A 26053-nucleotide genomic window follows, 5' to 3' on the forward strand; every position below is an offset into this window, starting at 1 on the left:
CGACTTATCAAAACTGCTCTGATTCTAGTGATGTTGCAGAGGGTTGAGGCCAGAAAATCGACTATTATGCACGTTGTTCAACATTGCTCTTGATGGTGTAATATGACGAGCGGGTATCGAAACGGTTTTCAGCAGAGGTACTCACACAACTCATAGGCCTAGCAACGACCTCAACGTTAATGCAAGAAGCTCTGTGACGGCAATCAATGCGCCGAAAACCTGCCTCCCACGGACGTTGATCATGGACGGTGATGGATTTGAAGTGGCAGATGGGTTCGTAACTCTGGCAACAGTCGATAATAACACTGTGTTACAGTGATTTAGAACTTCTAATGTGACCTAGTGTAGGTTGTAGATCTTGTTGAGTGTAACATTCGCTCATACTAGAGATTTTCCAAATTCCCCCAAAATATGAAGTTATGGTCAAAATATCGTTTTTGAACCTCACTGGAATTGTTTAACCCGTTCATTTTTTAACCGGTTATCAATGTTTCAGCAGATTTTAAAAGAAAAATGATAGAGCCTTCACAATATATACAGGTTTGTACTAATTACCTTGTTTAGTTATTTGAGTTTGAATCCATTTTTCATACTTTTTCACGACCAGTTACAAAATAACTTAAAATTTGTTACCTATTTCTGTAAGAAAAATACTACAGATTTACCGGCACTTTTGAAAAATAAGGCTTTCAAAACATATAGATATGTCTATAGATTTAACATATGCCTAATGAGTAGTTTAAATTAAATAAGATGGTTCATATTTTTTTTTTAACTTTTTTTAATACAAGTAGAAGATTCACTGACGTATTCAAGCTGGACATCGGGCCTACTTTTCCCTTCACAAGACACTTCGACCTAGGTGCATACGGAGCTGACGATGTAAGAGAGACCAAACCAGGTTACAAGGGACCTATGTGTGTCGGCCTCCGGAATTGGCTACGAATGGGACAGAACCTCCCAGATGGTCTCGAGGTACGATGCTGGCCTAACAAGACAGTCGTCGAAGGTTCGAGTCTCGGCTCGGGATACACTGTTAGTGTCAGTAGGATCGTAGCGCTAGCCCCGCAATTGTCCTGTACACTAAATCAAATATCTTAAAATAACAATATAGTTCACTCTAGGATTTCCCATATATTTCCGTGAAGACAGACAGGGAACACCCCCTCTTGTGGTGAAAAAGGTAACTAAACTCATTGCACAGTGGTACAGTAAGGCATTTTAGGCGGACATAAGCTTTTCGTTGCGATTTTGGTTTGCGGTTTAAAGCCATAGTTTTTGTAAAAAGTTGTTTTTTATACATAGTCCTCTATTTATGTGCAAATGAAAATTAGGGTGGTCCTAAAATCAACGAACTAAAAACAAACTAACTTGTTTTTATTTACATAAATAATTGTAAACATTCTTTGGCAAACTTGTAGATCAACTAATTCTAAGTAACTTTTTTGTAGACAATAAATTTGGTTTCCAAAAACAGTCTTTTTGCTCTATTTTTTCAATTCAAATTTAAAAATAAAGTTTTCTTCGGTAACTTTAATCAAAAATACGCCAATTTTGACGAAAAACATTGTCGATATATTGTACAGATGAAGAGTTTTCACTATTTCTATTTTAAAAATAGGCCCTTTTAAAATATTAATGTCTCCGTTTAGGGCAAATATAAATAATATTTTTTGGTATCATTTGAAAGAACACATATTGTATAAATATTGTGAAGAAATACCGAAAGTTGCTTAAAATTAGTTGATCTACAACTGTGCCGATGAATGTATACATTTATTTCTGCAAATAAAAAAGTTAGTTTTTTTATTTAGTCGATTTCAGGAACACCCTAATTTTCATTTGCACATAAAAAATGACTAAATAGACTAAATTCATGTCCGCCTACATTGCCTTACTGTACCACTGTGCATTGTTGTTGAATTTCTGTGAGCGTGTGACATTCTCACACACGAAACTGAGTTTACTCAATTTTAGATTTAGTTGACTCAATTTCATACTTTCACAGAAAAAAATATGTTGTAGATTTCGTGCGTATATTGTTTGTATGTAAAACTAACGCCATTCCGGGAGTTAAATATTGATAATATAATAGATGTAGCTTATCGAGGCACGAAGAAGAAATATTCAAATAATCAGGCCACGACGTGTAAATGTAAACTAATCCCAAGCAGTGATGGAAACGAAACGAATATGATGCAATCATCGTTTAATCGGCAGTTTCCCATTCACCGGAAGTCATCATTTTACAATTCATAATGTTGTCTGAGGTCGATTTGTAGCTTTAGTGCATCATAACAATCCCGGAAATACCTATAATGAGTGTTATTTGGTCTTTTGCCACTGTTGTTTAGGAACCGGAAGTCGCCATATTGGATTTCAAAACGGCATTTGGAGACAATTTCTGGCCTCTGAGCATCATTCTGGTTAAAGAAACACCCATATTTGGTTGTTTTTGGGTCATTTTCGGCAGTTTTCCAGTCACCAAAAGTCGCCATTTTACAACTCAAAATGTTGTCAGAGGTCGATTTGTGGCTTCAGTGCATCATAACAATCGCGGAAATACCCATATTTGGTCATTCGCCGCTGTTTTTCAGAAACCGGAAGTCGCCATCTTGGGTTTCAAACTGACATTTGGCGACAATTTCTGGCCTCTGAGCGTCATTCTGGTTAAAAAAAACACCCATATTAAGTGGTATTTAGTCATTTTCGGCAGTTTTCCAGTCACCGGAAGTCGCTATTTTACAACTCAAAATATTGTCGGAGGTCGAAAAACGTACAAACCGTGGAACACCACCCATGGATTGCCTCATACATTGACGTAGTTTACTATTATAAAATATTCGGCCGAGTCTACTTCACAATAAAATGAGCATTTTTTTCAGTGTACCCATTAGGGTAATATTATTGTCAAAAGTTACTCTATTTCGCATGTCGTGTAGAACAAAATCAGAAGTGGCGCACCTAGCGGTCGAAAAGGTGACTAACGCTTCTGTCATTTTCAATTTGTCTTCCTAATTTCACGTAAGTGAACTATATTGGTATTTAAGATATTTGACTAAATAGTCGGCTGCGAAGTCTGTGTATAAATAAACAGAAGGATTCGGAAAATCGGAATGTAGCACCAAGGCTTTGCTTTGCTTAGGACAGAACCGACAGGAGTCTAGGAATATTCTTGACACTTCAAGAGTCACCACGGTTCTAGGCTGATGAAGTTAGAAGTTAATTTCTGGTCTCTTGATATCATTCCAGTTTCATTATACATTCATATTATTAGCATTATTATTCAAAGTTAATTTTCGGCTTCTGAGTATCATCCCGCTCCATCTGTACTGGATGTTATTTGGTCATTTAACCAAATTTCTCAAAACAGGAAGTCATCGTCTTGGAATTCAAAATGGCATTTGGGTATGATTTTTGATCTTTGGGAATCATCCCGATCCCAAAAATATCCATATTTTGCGGCATTTGATAAGTTGAGGATGTTTTTTAATCGGAAATAGCCATCATGGCTTTTAAAATGACGTTCAGAGTGGTGTTTTATCCCGTTGTTCTTCATCGTGAAAACGGTCAAACTTAGGTTAACCTAATATAGCACGATTTTAAATTCGAGGATTCGTGTCCATTTTAAAAAAATATGTCATAAAACTGTTACGAGTATACACAGATGAAATCCTAACAGTAAATTCATTGTCGAAACGAGTCAAGGCATCGTAGTATTCGTGATTTGCTTGACTTGATTTAAAGGTTCTTTAGTATAATTCGGATTGTTAACCACAAGTAAAACACAATGTGTGTAATGTAACTTGCAGATACAATTGGTCCCAAAACACTCCCTTAAGGAACACCATGTACATTGGCAAAGAAATCTGTTTTAATGTCGACTTTTCTTTTCCATTTTGTAGTTTCATCAGGTAAAAATATCGTAATAAATGCAACTTACCGTCACACCACAGCACACTGCCAATACAGGCGTCCAGCTCGGGACACCGATGTTCACACTCGGATTCCCTCGGATACAGGCCAAATTCGACCAGAGTATCATTGGCAGTGAAGTTTGTTTGTAGATCCAGCTGCTGAATCAGTGAGGCCTTCGTGCGTTGTATCTCCAGCCAAGAGAAGGCGATGCTTCCCGGCTCCTTGTGAACGGGTTCCAGCACCATACTAACCGGCCTGTTGGAAAAAGAAAAAAATATCCAACAAATCAAAATCATATCAGTAAAAATCACCACCGTCTTTTTAACATACCTATCCAAACTGAGAAACGGTTGACTGCTCATCCAGTCCTCGGAAAAGATGTGCAACGCAGCTGATCGACTGGACGGAGGCGAAGGGCAGATGACCCTCATAACCCGCATCGGCTTCCCGCTATACACCAGCAGCCGATTTCGAGTGTTACATTTCGCGAAGTCCTCCTGTACTGTTGGATCAATAGACAGAAAACTACCCCACGTACGAACGAATAAACTGCGATCCTGTTGTTGGGCTTCGATGAACCACGGTAAACCATCGCAGCTGGCTTCGTGTGACCGCAACGGATAGCTCACCTCATCCTCTCCACCGGAACCTCGCAGTTTCAGTCGCTTGCGACACTCGGGTACACGAATAAAGTCGTACGAAGCATGAAAATATACATCGGCAAAGTCTTCGGAAATATTAAGCCGCGTTACCACGAAGGTCAATTCCAATGTGCGGGAGTTCGAAATAAAAGTTAACGGTGAATTGTAAGAGCCAGTGGTATTATCGCAAAAACAACCCAACGGGATTTTCACGTCCTTGTAAGGAACATCGAATATGCGGAGTTCCCCAACCCTTCCCGTATCGGAGTCGCTATCCGCTGGAGCACACCGCGCCCGACCCGTGTGACCGTCGGATTCGGTAACGCATGCCGCTGATTCTCCGAACGAAACATTGTACAACTCGATGCGTACCTGGAATTGTTGATTACCCTCAGTAGAGTTCGATTTCGGATTCGAACAGTCAAACTTACCCTTTCGCCAACGGAAGCTTCGAACCGATACAGACAAGAAATGTTCTTCGCTCCTCCCCGTCCGTGTAGAAACACATTACGCGGCGATTGAAAGTCACCCTTGCGTTTGCGAAAAACTCTTGAACATAACAAGGGGACCTCTTCGCCTTTCTGACCCAGATAGGGCTCCCCACCTAGTTCAGTATCCACAAACTCATACTTGATTCCAAAGCTGGACGGAAACAACGAAGTTCCCGTCATCGTGTGAAATTCGATTTTCTGCAAAGTTTTCCCTCATCAAAACATTGAACTTCAGCACAACCTCAACAAACCAAACTTACCAAATCATTTCCGGTGCTAACATAACTCTCCAGTGGAGTGCACGGTCGCATTCGATCGTTCTTCGTTTCCATCGAGACGTGGTCGCACAGCTTGGGAGAGTCATTATCGTAGAACTCGGCCACCATGCGACGATTGGTTCTCGTGGATTTCTCCCTACGGCCGCCATGATCCTTCATCACTTCGTTGGCACTCTCCTTGCCGTGTCGCGAACCTTCTTTAGAACCTTTCCCACTACCCGACGAATACTTGGGCATCTTTTCCGGTAGACCCATTCCTACTCCGAACACTAAACCTTTGTCTCCTCCGAAGCTAGTCGACTGATGTCCAGGTTGTGGCTGTGCTTGATTAAAAATGCTGTTTACCGTTGGACCGTAGATGTACTGATCCACCGGATTCCATACGTTGTCGACGTTTATTTTTAGGCTCTTTCCGTTTTGATTTGCTGTTCCATAGTAGGTACTAACGGTTCGGTTCATCATTTGTTGGTACAGCGCAGTGGTGCTACTAAAACCTGACATTGTGACACCCGGCGTACCGGATGAGCTCCCAAAGGAGCTAGAGGAAGTCGAGGTGGCTTGCGAAGTGGCTGACGTGGTGATGATGGATGCAGGGGATGTCGTTTTAAGGGGCACGTACGTTCCGATGCTGTCCCACACGCGCAACCGAGTTAACCAGGGTAAGGGAGACTCGTTCTGCAAAGAGACGGATTTCACTCCGTAGTGGTGAAAAAATAGTTTCAACCATGATTGCTACGCTTACCTTTCCGAGGGTGCCGTTATCGCTGCCCGTACTGGGTTGTAGAATCTGTAGGTGATAGTTGGTGAATGAAATCCACACCAGGTCAGTGGGAACTCCGTGGAAGTAGTAGGTGCAGGTGGTGTTCGGTGGCAGTGTGTGTCGTGGGCTGAGCATGTGTCCCATGCGACCGCGACGAGAGTACAGGACTTCATCTGTAAACACAGATAGTGGGAGGTGAAGGTATTATACAATCAGGTAATACAAATTAAGTGACATCCAATCGAGCAACGCAGCATTTTTTTTTTGAGTTTACTGTTATTTTTGTTCTATGAATTTGGAACGATATTACTAAAAACCATCCGCTAATTCACAAATTGCTAAGATTTTGGTGGTAATAAGTAATGAAAACATGTGGAAAAAGGTATGAAATTCAATCACGATTCCAAAGTCAACTTTCAGAAATTATTAGAGAATTTTCAAAATGGTTTTAAAATAAATCTACGACTATTTTAAATAAATCCAGATTTTGGATTTCTAGGAACGATTGCACTATGTTATATTAGATGCCCAACTAAGTTCTCACTGTTTGTCAATAGATGGCGAAAGCATTGGTCGGTTTTAACATATCTGAAAAGTGATGAACCAATCTGAGTCATATGGTAAACAAACTGCTTTCATACGATCGTGATTTAGTTGTGAGAAAATTGATGATTAGGTGAAAATTATTTGCGATTATTTGCGGGGACTTTACTAGTTTCATTCTAATAAAACGAAGGCTGAAGCGCATCGAGAGTTGAAAACAAGTTCACGGAAATGCCTCTATAAGTGAGACAATATGTCGTGATTGATTGTGTCACTTTAAAACGGTAATTTCGATATTGAAGACTGTCAAAACTGAATGAAAAAAATTATTCGCTAAGGATTCATGCCGAACGCAGAAATAGTTTGCTCCGGTATTAGGAGTTACCCAACAATCCATGTCCAAGAATGCCTTTTCAAAATTTCTTTTTCTCTAAATCAGCAGAGAGAACTTAGTTGCGTGACTAATACCTGGATACTTTTTAATTTTTTTTGACGTTGACTAACGTCTACATCGAAGTTAGGCACCTGAATTTGAAAATCTAGTAATTCAACCAGGGAAAAGTGGTCAGGTTTTGAGTGCTTATTTTTTAAGTCATTTATAATCAGGTTTTCGAGGTTTTGGCATCAATCGATCAGAAATTCTTTTACGGTTTAATTTATGTAACAAAAACAAACTATTGTTTGAGATGCACTATTGAAAAATTGGTAATTAATATCGATTGTCTAAATCATACCGCGCAGCCAATCACTACCTCTCTTCCCAAGCACAGTCGACACTAACGGATACATCCTTGTCACTTCATTAGCTACTTAGCCCCTCCTTCTTTCTAACTAACTGACGAATCCTTGGTATAAAGGTACTGTTCGAACATTTCACCCCATCAGTTAAGCTTACTAGCAGCAGGCAGCAGAAGCGGACATCAACACCGATGGCAGTAGGCGAAGTGGATCAGCAGCGGGCAACAGCGGCGGTGGCAGTGGTTGGCTGCAGTTCTTACCTCTTTCAGTTCGGCTCCCCTTCGATCTGAGTTGGACCCCACCAGCGGTAATCCGATTCAGATATCGTTGGGTGAATACAACCCGAAACTGAAAAAGACTCGCACCGCCAGGTGGTTTGAGATGCCACCATCATCCAGCGTATGCATATATAGGGTGTGAATATCTGTAGCGTGTAAATTTCTGCGTGTGTGTGTCCCTAATATATAAGGTGTGTGGCTAGCGTGTGTGGCTTGCTATATAGCGTGTGTGTATATTTATGGCGTGTATGCATGTTTAAGCGCGTGTGGCCAGTGATGCCACATATACAGATTTATCTGCATTTATACAGATTTTTTGCGTATTTTTCATACAGATATCTGCATCTACAGATTACAGATTTTCTGGAAATAATACAGATTTATACAGATTTTGTTGGTTTTCATGGGGTCGTGAATTAAACTTCTTTATATAGTTGAAAACATAAATTAACTCAAATGCGGTGGAGCGTGTCGGAGGTTTTATTATATTCACATGCTACGCATAAACGTGTGCATGAATGAATCACGGAAAAAATGTTAAACAAGCTATATTGCATTTTTCGAGAAGGATGTGTCCAGTACATATGCAAATTTTATTTTACAGATTTTTTCAAATTTTACCAAGATGATGAGATATTTTGAGCTCCAAAATACAGATGAAAATGTGGCATCACTACCCATAATGCTGGTGGCTGTTAGTAGTACATGGCTACTGCAAAATACTGAAATGTCTGGAATTCTGGACGGACTAACCAGTAAACAAGAATAATCGGCAACTGGTACCTTTTGGTGCCTCGAAGTTTTGTAATAGAAGCGGTGCAATACGGTAGTCAACGTCATGCGGTCGTGTCTTGAATACCACCCTCCTACTATTTCTAAAACGATGGAACTTCTTTTGAATATGTTGGTGGTTATTCTAAAGGCCAAAACGCAGTTCTATAAGTTTTCAGCTTTTTCAACAAACTGATTATGATAATTTTTGTCTAAAATGGAAAACGTAAATGAAATGAGGTTGATATCTTGTACCGTACCGGTATTTAGGGAAGCAACCCGCGTTTGCATTAACCGTTAATAAATTGAAAATAACTCTAACGTACTCTAAAATTGAATTAAACAAAAATGATTCTTAAATGACTCTGAAATAGTCAACGGATGATCAAGAAATGATTGTAGAATAATTCGGAAACAACGTTGACATTTAACATTTTACATTCAAAAATTGGTTTTCTTGTGTGGTTCGTACATGAATCTGGAATTACTTTAAACTGGTTCAAAAATAGTTCTTAAATTACTCCAAGATCATTCTAAAATGATTCTAGAATGATTCCAAACAGATTCAATACACTTGACAAGAGCGAGAAAAATGTTGCCCTAAAGCTCAGCTCTTTAACCATTCCTGTAAATTTTTAAGTGTCTCTGATGTATGCAAAGGTAGCTCAAAACGCTGCAGTGCAATTGCTCACCAGATTCGTCACTTACATAATCATGGGAAAACTCATGAAAGTCTCTGAAAAAATTATTTTCACTAAGGGCATCGAAATGCACAGGGATAGAAATCTGTCATTTTTTTCTAGTTTGAGCTCTAGTGCAAAACCTGTGTTTACCATTGTAATTCCTATAACCCTCGATAACTCTACAATGATTCAAAAATGATTAAAAATGTTGATATTTTCGATCAAAACATTATTTTGAAATTGATTGTGAAATGATCATCGAGTGACGAGACAGAATTTCAAACCAAAATAATTCCAAAGTTATTCTAAATAATATTTGAGAATAATCCAAAAAAGTACCGAAAGCACATCATAACTATTTGAAAGGACGCTGAAAATATTTAGAAATAATGATAAATCAATTCTGAGTTTAACGAAAATAATAGGGATAGTGGTGTGCAATCATTACTATATTCCGGTAAGTTTAATGTGAGTTTCAAATGTTGAAAAACTGCTATTAAAATGATTCTATAAAAATTCCAACAAATATTCTGAAGGGGGCTAAAAAAATAAGTTATTAAAAATAAAAAAAAATAATTGTGGATCAACTCATGGATGATTCCGAATTGATTCTCAAATGATTCCAATATCAATCGAATCTGATTTTAAACTAATTCATGAATAATTCTAAATCATAAACAAAATGATTCCAAGACGATTTTAGATTGATTTTAAAACGATTTTCTGTAGACTTTACGAACTTCCGACTCAGCCAGGGGTACCAAAATTCACGGAAATGTTATGACCATCAGCTATAAGATTTCATTTTTTCTCAAGTTAGATCCTTTCTCCTTTGACCACCATGGTTCTATGTCCGATTGCTGGCTACTAATATGCTGCAATATACTTCTGCCTGTATTGCGAGTCTGGAACAAGAGGTTCTGACGGGTGTTGTATATACCAACATGAAATCTGCTTTTGACAAAATTGACCACCGAATACTGCTCTGTAAACTCTTTCGACTTGAAGCTTCAAGTTAGCTAGTTTCGAGGTTCAAATTGTACCCGTTGGATAGAGCACCATTAGTTAAAATTGATTTCTGTGATTCGACTTAATATTTTTGAAAATTGGTGTTATAGAAATAGAGTTATTATGCTTATAGTATTAAAAAATGAGTAGTAAATACGTTTAATCGCATCCCCAAGCCTATTATGTTTGCGTAAGAAATTAGTGACATAACCGTCAGAAGAGTAGATCAGGTAAACGACCTTGGCATCCTGCTAGATACAAAAATGTGGTCAAACGACATCTTATCGTCAACTGGGATTTATCTTCACTGTTTCAAGGCTCTATATTGTTCGCTAGTTCGTCCCCTTTTGGGGACTGCTGCTGTAACGTTTGCGGCAAAAAAATGTACCAAAATGGGGGTTTGCCTTCAATCGCACTGACGAAACTACTCATGCATCATCAATCATAGTAACCCATAAGTTATCAAAAAAATTTGGCATCTCTATTAGTCAAACTCTAACTGTGATAGCGAAAAAAGTGAAGCTACTCCGTTCATAAGTGTGCGCGTTCAAAGAACGGTACCCCGCCGCGTCAAAAACGGACATCGTTCGGCTAAATCGCTGCGTGCACTTGGCCGGGAGATTGATGCATGCGGTAAGACAGTGAAAGAGTATCTGGAGAACATGGACATACATGTCAGGAAGCGGCAGTCCCATCTACTGGTCTTGGAGCTGCAGGCAATGACGCAGCGACAGCGTTTGAATAAGATGGTCAAGTCGATTTTCCCGGCGAATCGCGACGTGGCAGTGGTGATGGATGACGAGAACTATCTCACCCTGGATGGCAACGACTGGCAGGGTACTTCGTATTTCACTTCGCCCACGAAGGAAGTGAGCTCCGAGGTGAAATTTATTTCACACACCAAGTTCCCCAAGAAGGTTCTGCTGTGGTTAACAATCAGCGAGAAGGGGATGTCCCCGCTCTTCTTTCGGTCCGGGATGGCCGTGAGTGGGGAAATTTATAGTACGAAGTGCCTGCCAGAAGTTGCATCGTTCATCAAAAAATACCATAAGAGCGAAGAAGCGGTGTTCTGGCCACTACTCGAAGCGATCGTTGGAGGAGATGGAGCGGCTGAATATCGATGTGGTACCGAAATCGGCGAATCCACCTCACGTTCCTCAGCTGCGTCCCATCGAGAATTTCTCGGCAAACTTGAAGCGCAAGATCTATTCCAACAATTTTTCCGCGTAAACGAGGAGGAATTAGTAAAAAAAGAAGAGCTTAAAAACATTCCTACACGCATGTTTTCGTCCTCCATGGCGAAAGTTCTGGTTTACTGCCGGAAGGCCGCACGCAAGGACGTAATATTTTTTTTTGCGAGGAAGCGAACATGTTTACTTTCCATGGGAAATTTATCCAACTCAATTATCTGTCTTGGTTCACCATCTGAAAAAAGTCCATTTTTTACCGCAAACGATAGTATAGTGCCCACATCAAACTTTGTAGAGTATGCAAAGCATCCATCAAAACTTCCTTCATATCTTGACTGATGTCTACTCCTGGGTTTGGACACGCTGCATCAACGGCGAACAGAACAAAACGTACTGGAATTATGAGGGGAGAGAGATACAGGTACTTCTCGTTATAACCTAATCGTTTTTTTCGCTCAATAAACATATATGATGAAAAGTACGGTCAGTCTAATTGTTCAGAGCAGAATCAGGTTTTCGGCTGTATTCTAGTCAAGCACCACACAGGACTTAAATTAAACCAACGATCACTGAGAACAGCATTTGTTTAAGATTCCAACCGCTTCGCTTCGCCGCTGTGTACCATACGTTGTGACATATTCTATTAATTTATAGTGCGAGAGCCAACTTGGCAGTGCTAAATATAATTGCATTTCACTGACAGCCTCCTCAAATTGAAGCAACGCTTTTTTAAGAAAATGTCACTAATTTTAAATCATATTAGAAAAATTAAGAAAGGTCAATTCGCTGTGAAATTTATTATAATGAAAAATTTATTATAATGAAAAAATGAAATGAAATATATAACGTGAAGTCTATATTACGAAACGAAGTGACAAAAAAGGTTATATTATAACGAGGAATACCTCCAAATAGAGAGAGAGAGAGAGACAAAGAAAGAGAGGTGACAAGAAAGAGAGCGAGAGATAGAGAAAAAAGAGAAGAGTGCGAGAAAAAGAAAGAGAGCGAAAGAGAGGGAGAAAGCGAGAGAGAGAAAGAGAGCGAGAGAGAGAGAAAAAAAGCGAGAGAAAGAAAGAGAGCAAGAGAGAAAAAGGGCGAGAGAGAGAAATATATCGAGAGAGAGAGAGATAGAGATAGAGAGAGCGAGGGAAAGAGCAAGAGAGATAGAGAGAGAGAAAAGCGAGAGAGGGAGAAGGAGATTGAGAGAGGGAGAGAGAGAGAGAGAACGATAGAGAGAGAAATAGAGCGAGAGAGAGAGAAGAGATAATAGAGCAAAAGAGAGAAAGAGAGAGAAAACGAGGGGTGGAGAAAGAGAGAAGAAAGCGAGAGAGAGAGAGAGAAGGAGACAAGAAAGTCAGAGAGAAAGAGAGGGAGAAAAGGAGAGAAGAAAGTGAGAGAGCTAGAGAAAGAAAGAGAGAAAAAAGAGAAAAAGAAAACGAGAAACAGAGCGAAGAACAGAGAGATGGAAAGAGAGAGAGGAAGAGAGAAGAAAGAAGAGAGCGATGGGAGAGAAAGGAGAAGAGAACGAGAGGAGAGATAAAAAGAGATAGAGAGAGCGAGAGCTTACATAATCATGCTCTTATTTTTCTCTGAGCGTGTTTGTTGTTGGGTTAGAGAATCTCAAACAATTCCAAAATTTTACAGACTGAGTGACGAATTTTTGAAATGAATTTAGACTTACAATTTCTTGTGTTTGCGGAACAAGATTCAGATATAGCTGGCAGCACTGAGCCATACTGTGTTGAGTAGACGTACAAATGTCAAAACAAGGAAGTAATCGGCCGTCGTCGTTTGATTGCGCGCATCAAAAGCAAAATAACAAAACTACATTTTGATTCGAAACTCGACCTTCGGTTTATTATATACTTATATAAAGACTTCACGGCCTTTTTAGTGTACAGGACAGATGCGGAGCTAGTGCTACGATTTTACTGAAGTAAAAGCACACAGAACAGACGTTCATCTTAGATTCAAAAGATGTGTAAAAACTTGCAACCGTCATTTACCAGTGAATGTTAATGCTCCCGCTATGTGGTGCTCTCGTCACTTACAAACCGAGCACTAATATCGATAAAATATCGATACGGCAATATTTACGTAGAGCAACTGGGGCACCAAAAGAGAAATGTCGTTAGTGTATTAACGTATTTTAGTTCAAATTTTTACACACGATTTTGAAACTTCTTCATATGAACATGAATGTCTGTTCTCTGTGCGTGTACGCGTGTTTTTACAATTCATCTCCCACTGGCCGGCAGTGCATTTATGGAAAAAACCTATCTGCATCTATTTCTATTCAAAGCTGATTTTTTTTATTGATTTTTTAATATTTTACATAATACAAAGATGCAAATATTTTTAGCCCTGGAGATGAAAGGTGACAGCTCTAGTGTTCATCCAACGACCCATTCAAGAATGCCTGGTAATACACGTACATTCCGAGATCGTCTTCATAAACACTAAGCCCCGCATTAATACGTTGTTATATCTATTGGACATAACATTGTATTCACACTTCCAGACTAATTTACATTAGTGGCTCGTATTTAATATTACTTGATAATACAGTTACAGTTCAGAACGATCTTACCAACGTCTTCTTAAAGAAATTCTTCGCTATTAAGGTACAGATTCGAAACTGCCCACGTTTTCCATGGCAGCTAATTCGTTTACCCGCCACCGAACGGCGGTGGCGCTGCGAACGCATTAAATTTTACTTCTTGGTCGATGAGTTTTGTGGCTGGTTCAAGTGCTCCTCAAAATAGCAATGGGCGATCTTTGAAAAAAGATCGATTCTCCTGCATCGATTAATCAAGATCAATAAAATCGATTCATGGCAAAATCGAGCCTGAAAAATCGATTTAAAAAAAATCGATTTTTGTTCGGTTAGGCTTTTTACGACTTTTTTGGCTATATTTATGGAGATTTTGTCTTGTTTGCGTTTTCTGGTTTATCAATCATGTTCAACGAGTTTTCGTTCACAACATCTACTAACGATATGGCTTTTTTAGTTTCTAAAAAAAAAAAAACGAGAGCTCACGAAAAAGAACCACGGTTCTTTGGGCGCAGCAGAACTGTTTGGTTCGCGCGAACCGGAAGTTTACCGAGACAACACGAACTGTCAACGCTCGTGAATCATTGTGAACCATGAGTCAGTTCAGAGCTGCTCTAGCAAAAGAGCCATTCCACCCACCTCTAATCCTTGATATATTTCACAACGCATGCGTATTAGCCAAATTTCATACGAGTTTGTCTATTGATGTCGCGTCTACAAAGGCAAAAAAATGGTTACTGCGTTAAAAATACTGGAGGAACTTAATTTGGTTGCGGATTGTTCTTTTTCAACTCGACGATGAGGTTATCCAGCTTCCCTGACCTACAGAAAACGTCAAAATGGGCAGCGTGCCCTATCCGCCATTACCGTTCGTGGAAAGCTGGATATTCTGGAACCTTGTGGGGGTGGTGACATACTCATGAAAAAAGTTGTCATGGACGTAGACAATTGTTTGAACCAACAAAAACATTTGAAATGCGTTTTTCTCGGTTTCATGTCTATTGAACTTTAGCCCATTCTTCAACTATGGTCATCCCGGTAAAAAATTGACACATTTTTCAGATCAGTGTCCGAGTTCCGAGCACACACTTCTTCGGAGAGAAGAAAAAAATTCTGTATACTTTCGATGAAGAAATTTTCTTCTCTTAAAAAAAGTGTTCTCGGAATTCGGCCGCAGATTACGTTAGCAACAATAAATGCAATCACTATTGTCTTCAATTCGTTTTGCCCACATTTATTTTTCAGGCGAAAAAATAAACGATCTTGCCATCCAAAGGATCGATTCAGTAGAAGATCGCTCGCAAAAAAAACGATTCAAAAAATCGATAAATCGACCCAAAAAGATCGATTTTGCAAAAATCGGATCGATTTTGCCCATTGCTACCTCAAAAACAAAACACTTCGAAAATATAGCGATACCTATCCTGCCCAGAACGGTCCGTTGATGCTCTTCTTCACTTTTCTAGATATCAGAGGAACCGGAACTTCGCGATTTCACCAAATACTTTATTTGTATTCCGCGGGAAACTGCCTTTATCTCTTAAATTTTACGTTGAGGTAGAACGCGCACAACACTCAGTTGGCCTTGTTCAAATCAAATGAATGAAAAACTATTCTCTAAAACTGGTTTTAGTTTATTATTTCTTGGAAAAAAATTTAGCAAGCCACTGACTGACTGTCACTTGAAAGTCCACGAAAAAATATATAAATTTAAATAAATTTAAATTGGTTCCAAGTTATACTCAGCCGTTCCGATGTTGAACGAAGTTTCTTCACTGCCATCATTTGTCGGCTAGTGCAAACGCATTCACTCCATGTCACATATACACATAACACACAGTGATAAATAGCAAACGGGTGGCGTAGCACCACTCGATGCTGCAATTTTTTTCGACCGATGCTCACGGTACCACCGTAAAAGAGTGAATGTTTCGTAGCACAAACAATACAGCTATACGTGAACTTTCCTCAAAACACTTGTAAATTTCGAATATGAACTCACTTCGCGATAACACTAATACCTTACACGAAATACCATATTAAGCAAATTTTATTTCGAAATATCGCGCGAGCGAAAATATTGACGTCCGTTTCCTGCCATGGCTTGCTTCGATCCCATGAACATGAATGTCTGTTCTCTGTGCTAAAAGTCTGTCCCAAACAGGAACTCGAAGCCTCGACGACTGGCTTCTTAAGCTAGCATCGAACCCCGAAACCAGCTGGGAGGCAAAGCATTTACACAAGGGCGGCCATGAGTTGTATGAAAAAAATTTGACCTCCGAATGTCGCCTAGTAATAGTGCTCAGAGGTTTTGTCTTCTCGAACAAACCTCCATGCAAAATTTCAGCTCAATCGGACTTTGGGAGCACGTGCCTCAAAGCGGTCAAAGTTTCACTTTTTCGACTAATGAGAAAAACACAGGTAAGTACATGAAAGTGTCGGTATTGAAAAAAAAATTGATGCCAAAACTTGGAAATTCATCAAACGTCGAGATCTGGTGTAATCTCGAAAAGAAGTGTTTTTTTTCACTACGAAAGCATTTCAAAGAGTTCAAACCTGAGAAGGACTTGACGAAAAAAATATAATTTCCGTACAGAGAAAGCTGCAGCCATAAATGGAGCTAATGGAGTTGGCCTAAGGTGCGAGCGTACGGTCACCGACAAACTGACATGGAACTAGATTCTGAAATTTGATCAAAAATCCAAAACCGTCATTTTAAATTGCAGCGATCGCTCATGTCGAAATTGGCTGTCAACCGACGTGACGTTTGATGTGACGGAATGCTGATCAGTCATCTACAGGGATGCCAGGTTATTTTTTCAAATGTCATCACGCATCACGAAACATATCATCACACATTATTGATATGTGAACACATCTTCACTGAAATTTTACAGTTGCCAAACATCATAGTAAACACACTAAATTGTGTTCAACTAATCCGCCGACTATTAGGCTTTCACGTCTTCATACGAGCTCAAATGTCTTCCAAATAAAGACAAGCCTTCACATCTGGCATCTCTGGTCATCTGTAGTACGGTAGAGTTGTTGCGCGAACTCAAGTATGTGTGGCTCTAGTGTTGTAACGTATTTAGATTCGAATTTTTGAGCAGAATAATCGTACATTTTTGTTCAAGGATTCATGTTAGTTTGACGGTAGTACGGTTACGGTATTGAAGTTGAATGAAATAAATATGCTAAAAGTTTACTAATGGGTTATATTTTAATGTCTGAAAGTTTGAAAAGGATCGGTTGACTATGTAATTTTCTACAGCGATTCTTCCGTGATATAATTTGATGTGATGTGTTAAGCTTTGAGTGCTATAAACTCAACTTATCTTTAGAGTCCAACTGCTTAGAAAATTGTATCATTAAGCAATGGGGTCCTAACGTTTATAACGGTTTTCTGATTTTTATATATCAGCTGGAAGAGTGCAGTTTTCTGAGCGAAACGTGATTTAGAAGTAGGAGGGTGGTATTCAAGACACGACCGCATGACGTTGGACTACGGTATTCTTATATTCCATTAAAACAAATAATAGAGAGAATTGCAACTCTAGTATTTGCTGCAATTTTATCTAACGGTGCATTTCTGAATGCTGAGACGTTAAAACGTTATAAATAATAATATATACTAAAAGAATGGATATCTTTTATTTAATCGCTGTCATTTCATACATATTCGAATCAACCCTTTGTTTGCTGCACTACCAAGACAATCATTTAATTGAGCGAATTGGTAAAATTTTCCTATCTAAGCAAAAAGCAAACTTTACGAAACTATCTGAAATTGGAGCCCGAACGATTCAACCGAAAATTTTAAATTTGAAAATTGTTTGACATTTAATCGATAAAACTCATGCTAGGTTAGTTCCAGCCCAGCATATAACTTCATGTATTTGAAAAAAAAAAAACGTTTGGTTCAATAACTCAATATAGCAAGAGCTCAATCACACGTTTTTCGGTAGCTGTTATCATGGTTTGGGCGAGTGACAGAAAAATATCTTAACTTCTTCAGTTGTGATTTAGAGCATTTCTAATTGTTTTGTTATTTTTCACGATAGCGACAAGTTTGTTTCTTTCTCTGTGTGTGAGAAACAAAATCAAAACCGCGCACCGAGAAACAAAAACGAAAATTTAATGAATGCTCATTGAGAAAACTTGCAACTCTTTTTACCAATAACTTATGATACTCAAAAGAACCCGTTTTGATCTAAATCAAATTTCTAGTAAATAAGTGTTGATCATTCATAGGTAGTAATTTTTCCTCGATGAATAAAGACTGGCTGAAGAAGTTAAAATCGCTGCTGTAAAATCAAATTCACAACTGTGTTCGTTAAGACGTTTTAATATATTCAATGACAATAATAATCTTCGATAAACACCCGCTATAGTTATTCACACACATGCTATAACTATCTAAACACGCGTTAAAACTATTCATACACACGCTGTAGCTATAGCTATCCATACACACGCTATTCCTTTCCATACATTCATACAACTATCTATACACACGCATAAGCTATCCAACCATGTGCTATTACTATCCATACATACGCTATAACTAATCATTACATACGCAGCAGCTATCCACACACAAGCTATAACTATCCGTACACACGCTGAAGATATACACGCAATAGCCATAATATGCTACACATCTAGTGTCTTACACACGCTATAGCTAGCCATACACACGCAACAGCGCCATCCCTATCATCGCAAATGGCATAGCAATACAGATGCGCATACGCTATATGTGCACACTGCACACACACTAAATGGCGGTAGCTTTCCTAGTGGCGGTGCTGGCTCGTGCAGTTTCTGGCTGTTTTCATCCAACGATATCTGAATTGGATTACCGCTGGTGGGGTCCAACTCAGATCGAAGGAGAACCGAACTGAATGAAGAAATGCAGCTTCCCACTACCTCAGCCGCTGCTGCCTGATACCACCGCTCTGGTTCTGCTGCAGCTCAGTTTGGCCGCTGGAATCAGCCACCGCTGCTGATTATACAAGACCGGCCTGGTGGCCTTTCACTTGTTAACTGATGACTGCTATGAGACGACACAGGCTATTATATAGCCCAAAGCAAAAATCCATCCGCGAGCAAACAAGAAGCGAGCTTGTGATTGGTTGAATGTGCACGACTTTTAACACAACTTTTAACTAGTTTAGTATCGAAAACATATTTAAATTATTATATGACAATCTTGCGAAATATTTCCCCCATAAATCAAGCCATTGGTGTTTAGAATCTGTTCAGTGGTAATGATAAAAGAAGCATTTTAAAACGGTGTTGAAACACCTGTTGCAGCTACCGAAAGCGAGCTCGTTATTGGTTGAAAGCTGTGAGACTGTTTACAAAGTCAGATCGGTTGTATCCGTTAGTGTCGACTGTGCTTGGGAAGAGAGGTGGTGATTGGCTGCTCGGTATGATTTAGACAGTCGATGTGATTTATCAATTTTTCAATAGTGTATCTCGAACAATAGGTTATTTTTGTTACATAAGTTCAACCGTAAAAGAATTTCTGATCGGTTGATGCCAAAACCTCGAAATTCTGAAAAGAAATGACTAATATATAAGCGCTCAAAACCTGACCACTTTTCCCTGGTTTTCCCCGGTTGAATTACTAGATTTTCAAATTCAGGTGCCTAACTTCGATATAGACGTTAGTCCAACGTCAAAAAAATATATATCGTTTTCATTCGATTTTTATATGAAGAATAAAAAACTGCTCGGAATGCCTTAAATGACAGTTCTCTCATATACCGTACATTTAATCTTCATTTAAAAATCGAAGGAAAACGATAAACATTTTTTAAACGTCACGTTTTGCACAGAAAAGGCGGCTTTTCAAATCAAATGATATATAAAAACTGGTATAGTTTCAGGACCCAATTAAGGCTTCTCAGAAGAAACAGTGCAGTTTTGTTTTCTGCTGTTATATCTGCGTTTTTCTTAAAAACCCTTCATTTGCCTCAATTCCCGCTCAGCAGACATACGCTGAATAAGTTTTTCGAGTGTTTTTTCAGCGATATTTTCCCAAATTTGTTGCAAGTACTCCCACCAATGGGACTCTCTCCAATCGATTAAGCGGAAGTTTTCGTCAATATTACGTATCGCATGACCACCGCATCTATTTTCAGGCCGAGATTTTAATTTTACTCTGGATTTTCTCAGTTTTTCCCTACTGTGTAGAGGAGGGTGAGGCGGGGGGTGCTGCTGCAATTCCCAGTTCCAAACTTAAAGCAGAGAATGTGAAAGTTCTGCAGGATGTTGTTTCGCGGGTGAAGAAGGTTGCTGTTGGTTGTTATTTAATCTCCCAACAACCTGCTTATAATACCAAGAAAACCCAGAAATTACTAGTTGGAAACAAAACATTCCTCGTATGGCTTGCAATATGTCGTTAGTAACAAAAAATCGTCATGCACGCTGTATTTGTCATCCGTTAACTCTGGAATTATTCTACCTAGAAAAGGCAAAGCCTTGGTGCTACATCCCGTATCGGAACTCGACCTTCTGTTTATCATTCACAGACTTCGCAGCCAACTGTTAAGTGTACAGGACAATTGCGGGGCTAGCGCTACGATCCTACTGACACTAACAGTCTCTCCCGAGCCGAGACTCGAACCTACGACGACTGGCTTGTTAGGCCAGCATCGTACCTCGAGACCAGCTGGGAGATATTCTACGTAGATATTCATTGCAAATTCAGGTATAAAATGACTTCATTTTAAAAATTCGCTTATGCAGAATTTCATATAGGGTATCGAACGCTTCGTCAGTTGTTTTTTCGTTTGATTTTGCATAAGACTGCTTCAGAAATCCTGCCGAAAACGTTCGGTACCCTTCGATCCGGAAACCCAGGCTTTATATGAGAGCATTTGAAAAAACTCACGAAAAAGTATGAAACCAAAATTGAATAAAACATGAACTACTTAATTTAATCTTCAAATAAAGTATTCATTGGTTTTTAATAACTTGCCATAGTTATGATTTACATTCCCGAACGAAAACTGTTGAAAAAAAAAAAAAAACAAAAACTCATTTGAAATAAACGAAACTACAACTGTTTCACTTATAACGGCACCTAAATCATTGACACTCACATTTTTATGTTTTTTGGCATCATAATATTGCCCTTACAAGTAATTTAAGACCTAAAATAGCTCTGGTATTTAATCGGTATTCTAATTCACCGTTTTGGGTTCTCCACACCCGGGAGTTATTTCCCCATTATCTATCGTAAACATAGTGATTTGCCTCGGGTCGATAGGTTAAATCCTTTCGTCTCCCTCTTGCTAGCTGGGACTAGTATTTTCACCTGAACACTTGCTTTCGGGCGCTCTGAACGCTCACTTTACGACTAATAAACGACGGAACCTTCGCCATCCACGTGAAACTTGGTAGATTCGAGCTATTGCCTGCCCAAGCGGCAAGCAATCAGCGCTCATTTCAGTAATAAAATTGTTGAATGTGATAGTTAAAGTTGAAAACCGGATCAATTAAGTTACGATTATGATTCAGAAGTTGAAGTGTAGTTGTAGAAGCTCACAGTCAAGTACCAAATCAAGCATCCATTGAAGAGAGTCAGTCAATTTCACTTGAACCATACAAAATGAACAGACTGTTGAATACTATCCTAAAATTGAATGTTTGTTAGAGGATGATAGAATTATTGGAATTAGCTTGACGAGTTGTAAAATCAATTTTCCTAAAATCCGCAGTCTCGAATTGCAAAGTTTAACTACAAACTGTTTAAAGTTATATCATCAAATAATTCTAGCTGTAATGAAGTCTTCATTAATATGTTTTCCTAATTCAATTTATGCTTATTGCTACCATTTGTTAACCGTAAAAAAAATCTATTCGAGTTTCCATTTGAAAAATAATCAAAATCAATCGTTTCTTGTCGCAACCCAATTTCAACAAATTTGAACAGCGTTATAAACTGTTCGATTCGCGCGTCTGTCCAAGTGATTCACGAAATTCACACATGAAATTTTTATAAACTCACTCGACATTCGCCAGAAATTGCAAATGCTCAGCTTTCGGTCGCCGTCCGGCTCTAGTGAACGGCAAACGAACCGGATGCTGCCGGGATTAAAATTTGCTTGCCGATTTAAAATTCATAGAAATTCTCCCGCGCGCTGCACGACTGTCGATCGGTCCGTCCGTCTGTCTGTCTGTCTGTCTGCGTAAACGACGGTGTGGGTGTGGATATAGAACATTGTGTGTTTGCCGGAAAGCGGTCCAAAATTATGGGATGAATTTTACGGTTACTTTGCAATTCTGAAGTCCAAAAAGGCAGACAGGTGGGTTTGCACAGTGCCAGGATTCGTTCCGCAATCGGCGGCGGCAGACGAACGTTCGCAGTCTTTGCGATGAACGTACTTACGTAAGTGGGTGTGTGAGTAAATGCGCGCATTAAAACAAAAAATTGATGAGTTGTGTATCGATGGCTTTGCAAACACAACCGGAAATCGGTAAACGTCAGCAGCAACCATAAGCCGGGGATCTGTTTGAGATGTAGCAGAAAATTTTAAACTATTTATTTGAATCGTACCGGTACCGTTCTACACAGGAGCTTTTCAAATACTACCCAAACGAAGAAATGACAACCGCTTCAGAGCATAGTGAAATTTCAATATTAAATTTTGTGCAGATAGCAGACCGTACAATCAAAACATAGCGGCCACCAGAGCTTCTGAAACATTTGCAATTCCCGCGATCGTCCTGTCCCCCCTGCGAACCCTTTCAGTTTAATTTCAATCAGAGTCGTTTCTCGGGAAGCATATAGCACCTTATCAGGCGAGGATCAAAGTATTTCCAGTTTTTTCTCCCGTCCTCGTACACCTTTACCTACCTGGATTGGATGCATTGATGTGAAACTCGCACTTGCTGCCCTGGGCGAAATCGTACGAATCAGAATCAGCAAACAGGATGTCGACATCCAGCTCGAAGCCTCGGTTCGATTGGCCCGACTGTAACGGCGCGGAGAATGGACTCGAGTGGAACGCAATCAGCATCTCGGGGCCCCTGAAATTATTCGAGTGGAACAGAAAAAAGGGGGGAAAATTCAGTGAAAAATGAAATGCAACGACAAACATTGTATAGCAAAAAAAAAAATCGAATATTATTGATTTATAACGTTATCTTAAATTTCAAAGCAACTTTAATAACAATGTAAACAAGCCGTCCAACAGCTGTATTTCACATCCGATTCGCTCACTCCACTCGAGTGGGTTCGTACGTGTAGCAAAGTTTGCACGGTACAGAATATTTAGACCATTTTCTTCTCTCATCAAAAACTATCAAAAGCCGCAACACACATCCACATATGGGGAATGCAAACATTGCCCCATACCCTAGATCCAGAGTTCCAATTGCTGCTGCCGTCTCTCGGGAGGTGCATCGGCAAACACACCCAACAATGTGCATCCAGCTGCCGAAGTCTGTAGCATTCTGTTTTCGAACGCGCACCTCAGGCTTTGTGGTTGTTCAGGTTATGTATCAAAATCTGACTCCTTTCCCCCACAGCCTGACGTCGGTTTCACTGCTCCTCGTGCTCGAATCTCGACCCAAAAGGATGCAATCATATGTAGCAACTGAATTTGCTGCGCTGGAACAGTTTCTTTTTTCAACTCTCCGAAAAATACAATGATAAACATTTCCTTGCCTTCAGATCTCAAGGGAGGCAAGGTAGTAAAAAAAAGTTACCACAAAGCTTTACTGCAATAACTGCATATGTGCAATATCAGTGCCGGATTTAGTGCAGGAACTGTTTCAATGGAGTAGGACACTGCACAGATAGGCTACGAGGCCAATCACACCGGATGAGGCAGAAGAGCCTATCGGAGATGACAGAGGATAACTGATGTGCTGGAATTTGTGCCTGTGTGCTGAAAGAAATGCAGTGTTTGTTGCGGAAACAGACCGGGTTTGCAATCTTGCTTGGTTTACATATTGAAGGGAAAGGAACTGAAGAGATTATTTCCACATTTAATAACGGATTTGAAGAATCAAATAAAATTCAATTGTCAACGTCAACTGTAATGCAGATTGTTTGGAAAGGTCAACGACTGTTTCAGTTTATTTGATTTTGTTTGGGCCAAATTTTTCCACTTAAACCGCAACAGAAAATATTCTTTACAAAATAGAATTATTTGTTATTGATATATAACAATTGTTGTATTCATTTTGGAAAAAGCCCATTTCGAACCTTAATTCCTAGCAGAAATTATTCTACTAATTCTAGTTTTAAACGGTAATATCAACAACATTACAATCAGCAAGGGTAGAATTGGAGAAAAAAAAAAGTTTTGGTATGCGTATTTCGCACGACAAGTCTTTAACATTGACCGTTTTTCATAAGATAAACCAATATTAGGAGTCTGATAGAGGTGCATGGAGAAAAGGTTGCAATCAAAAACATCATTTTTATTGGGTAAAAATTGAATAATTGTTTTTACTTAACAAGTTGTTAATTTTTGTTGATCTCGAGAGTCATCAAATAATTTTGGTTTGAATGAAGTAGAATTATTTTTCATATAATTTATGCATTTCTAGTAGACTGTACTCATCTGGCTCAAAATTGATTTTAAATACAGTATAAAATCATACCATTTCGTCGATAATTACAAAAAAACGGTTCATTTCAGACCCGGATTTTAAAGCCTATTAATTCTTCGTTTTTATATGTTTAAACTCACGTTTTCTCGTAGAATTACGTCTTACGGCAACTTTTTGAGAAAGGGGTGCGAAATGAAATCCAAAACTTCGAGAGCGTCACAAAAAATCCAATTTCAAATGCCTGACACTTCAAACGAGAAGACACTCCGCTCACTCCAAAATCAGAATGACACGGTATCTCTGCACTGGAGAGGCGCGTAAAAAACTGCATGATAGCAAGGAAAACCGCCAAACTTTATCTGGAGATCGATGAACTATCCGCCGGCCGAATCACCGAGTAGCGCTTCTTACCAAACTACAGGCTTGGTGAGGCTTGCATGCGCCGGGTAGGCGGATCGACGACCAATATACGAAAGGAAACTTCTGTTACGACGAAGAGGAAGGTACATGCAAAACGATCAGTTCAGTCATAACCACTTCCTCAACGAAATCTCGCAAAGAACAGAGAGGGACAGATGGAACGTCCAGTTTCATCATCACTATCTGCTAAAGGTCCAGCAGACGGCTAGTAACAGCTTGATGTCTCAACCGCTCCCCATTTGCAAACCCGCGAGTGGAAAAAAAGATTCCGCAGAAAACTCTAAAAAGCTCAGTGCCTCAAACATCCTTAGCTCGCAAACCTAGGTCCCAGAAACCACCTTCCTGGGCTAGTCATGTGTCTGTTTGCATATCGCTTACAGCAGGTAAAGCTAACCGGTGTCGGAGCAAAGGCAACCCAAACCAGCAGTTCTGCTGATGGCAACCTTCTAATACGTACTGGTTCCTCCAATCCACCCACAGGCGAATCCAACACGCAATGAGCAGCTCTCTTGCATTCCGGTGAATTTTCATCACGCCAAGAGGGTCTCCAGCGCAGAAATTCGCCAAAGAGCAACTAACCGTTGCTCTGGGCCAAAAACCATGGGTCACCAACACAAAGGTTTTTGGCCTCGTGGACCCAAAAGGTACGTCAACTGCAATTCTGTTGAGCCGAGTAATCGAATACACTGCAATTACATGGTCACCGCATGCACTTACTTCCCCGGTGATCTGGACGATATTCCGTCTCCCGAGATTCGCGCACTCGTGCGGTACTGCAAAGCAGTCAATAAGCCGTTCATCATCGAAAGCGATGCGAATGCCCACCACCATCACACGATTTGGGGCAGCTCGGATACCAACAACAAGGGTAAGTACCTTCTTGAATATGCAATGTAGAGAACAGCCCCACTTTTACTAACGCCATAAGAGACGAGGTCCTCGACCTTACTCTCTGCAGCGCGAACATTGCCAGAAAAGTCATAAAATGGCATTTCACTGACCACCATATTTCACATTGAAGCTTCCTTTAAAAAGCGAATTCAGGAACCCGAAGAAGACTCGAGGTTCTTGTTTAGGGAACACTAAGTCAACTCCCGGCCTTCCTGCTTAATCGGTATACGCACATCCGACGATTTTGATGTTGCTGCACGTGACTTTGAATGCAGAATCATTGATGCCTGCTGTCCCCTGAAGAAGAGGTT

The 26053-nt window shown here is 39.7% G+C and overlaps 1 protein-coding gene across 1 annotated transcript in view; it reads right to left on the reverse strand.

Moving 5' to 3' along the window:
- Positions 1 to 26053, reverse strand: part of LOC129726149 (uncharacterized) — a 386566-nt gene that overhangs the window by 20146 nt on the left and 340367 nt on the right. Inside the window, exons 10-15 of the mRNA XM_055682836.1 lie at positions 22726 to 22898; positions 6071 to 6261; positions 5311 to 6003; positions 4991 to 5248; positions 4249 to 4931; positions 3944 to 4173 (exon numbers count right to left, since the gene is read on the reverse strand). Of these exons, the coding sequence (XP_055538811.1) occupies positions 3944 to 4173; positions 4249 to 4931; positions 4991 to 5248; positions 5311 to 6003; positions 6071 to 6261; positions 22726 to 22898 (2228 nt within the window). The remainder of the gene's footprint in view (positions 1 to 3943; positions 4174 to 4248; positions 4932 to 4990; positions 5249 to 5310; positions 6004 to 6070; positions 6262 to 22725; positions 22899 to 26053) is intronic.

Source organism: Wyeomyia smithii, chromosome 2 (assembly GCF_029784165.1).
Source record: "Wyeomyia smithii strain HCP4-BCI-WySm-NY-G18 chromosome 2, ASM2978416v1, whole genome shotgun sequence".
Lineage (NCBI taxonomy): Eukaryota > Metazoa > Arthropoda > Insecta > Diptera > Culicidae > Wyeomyia > Wyeomyia smithii.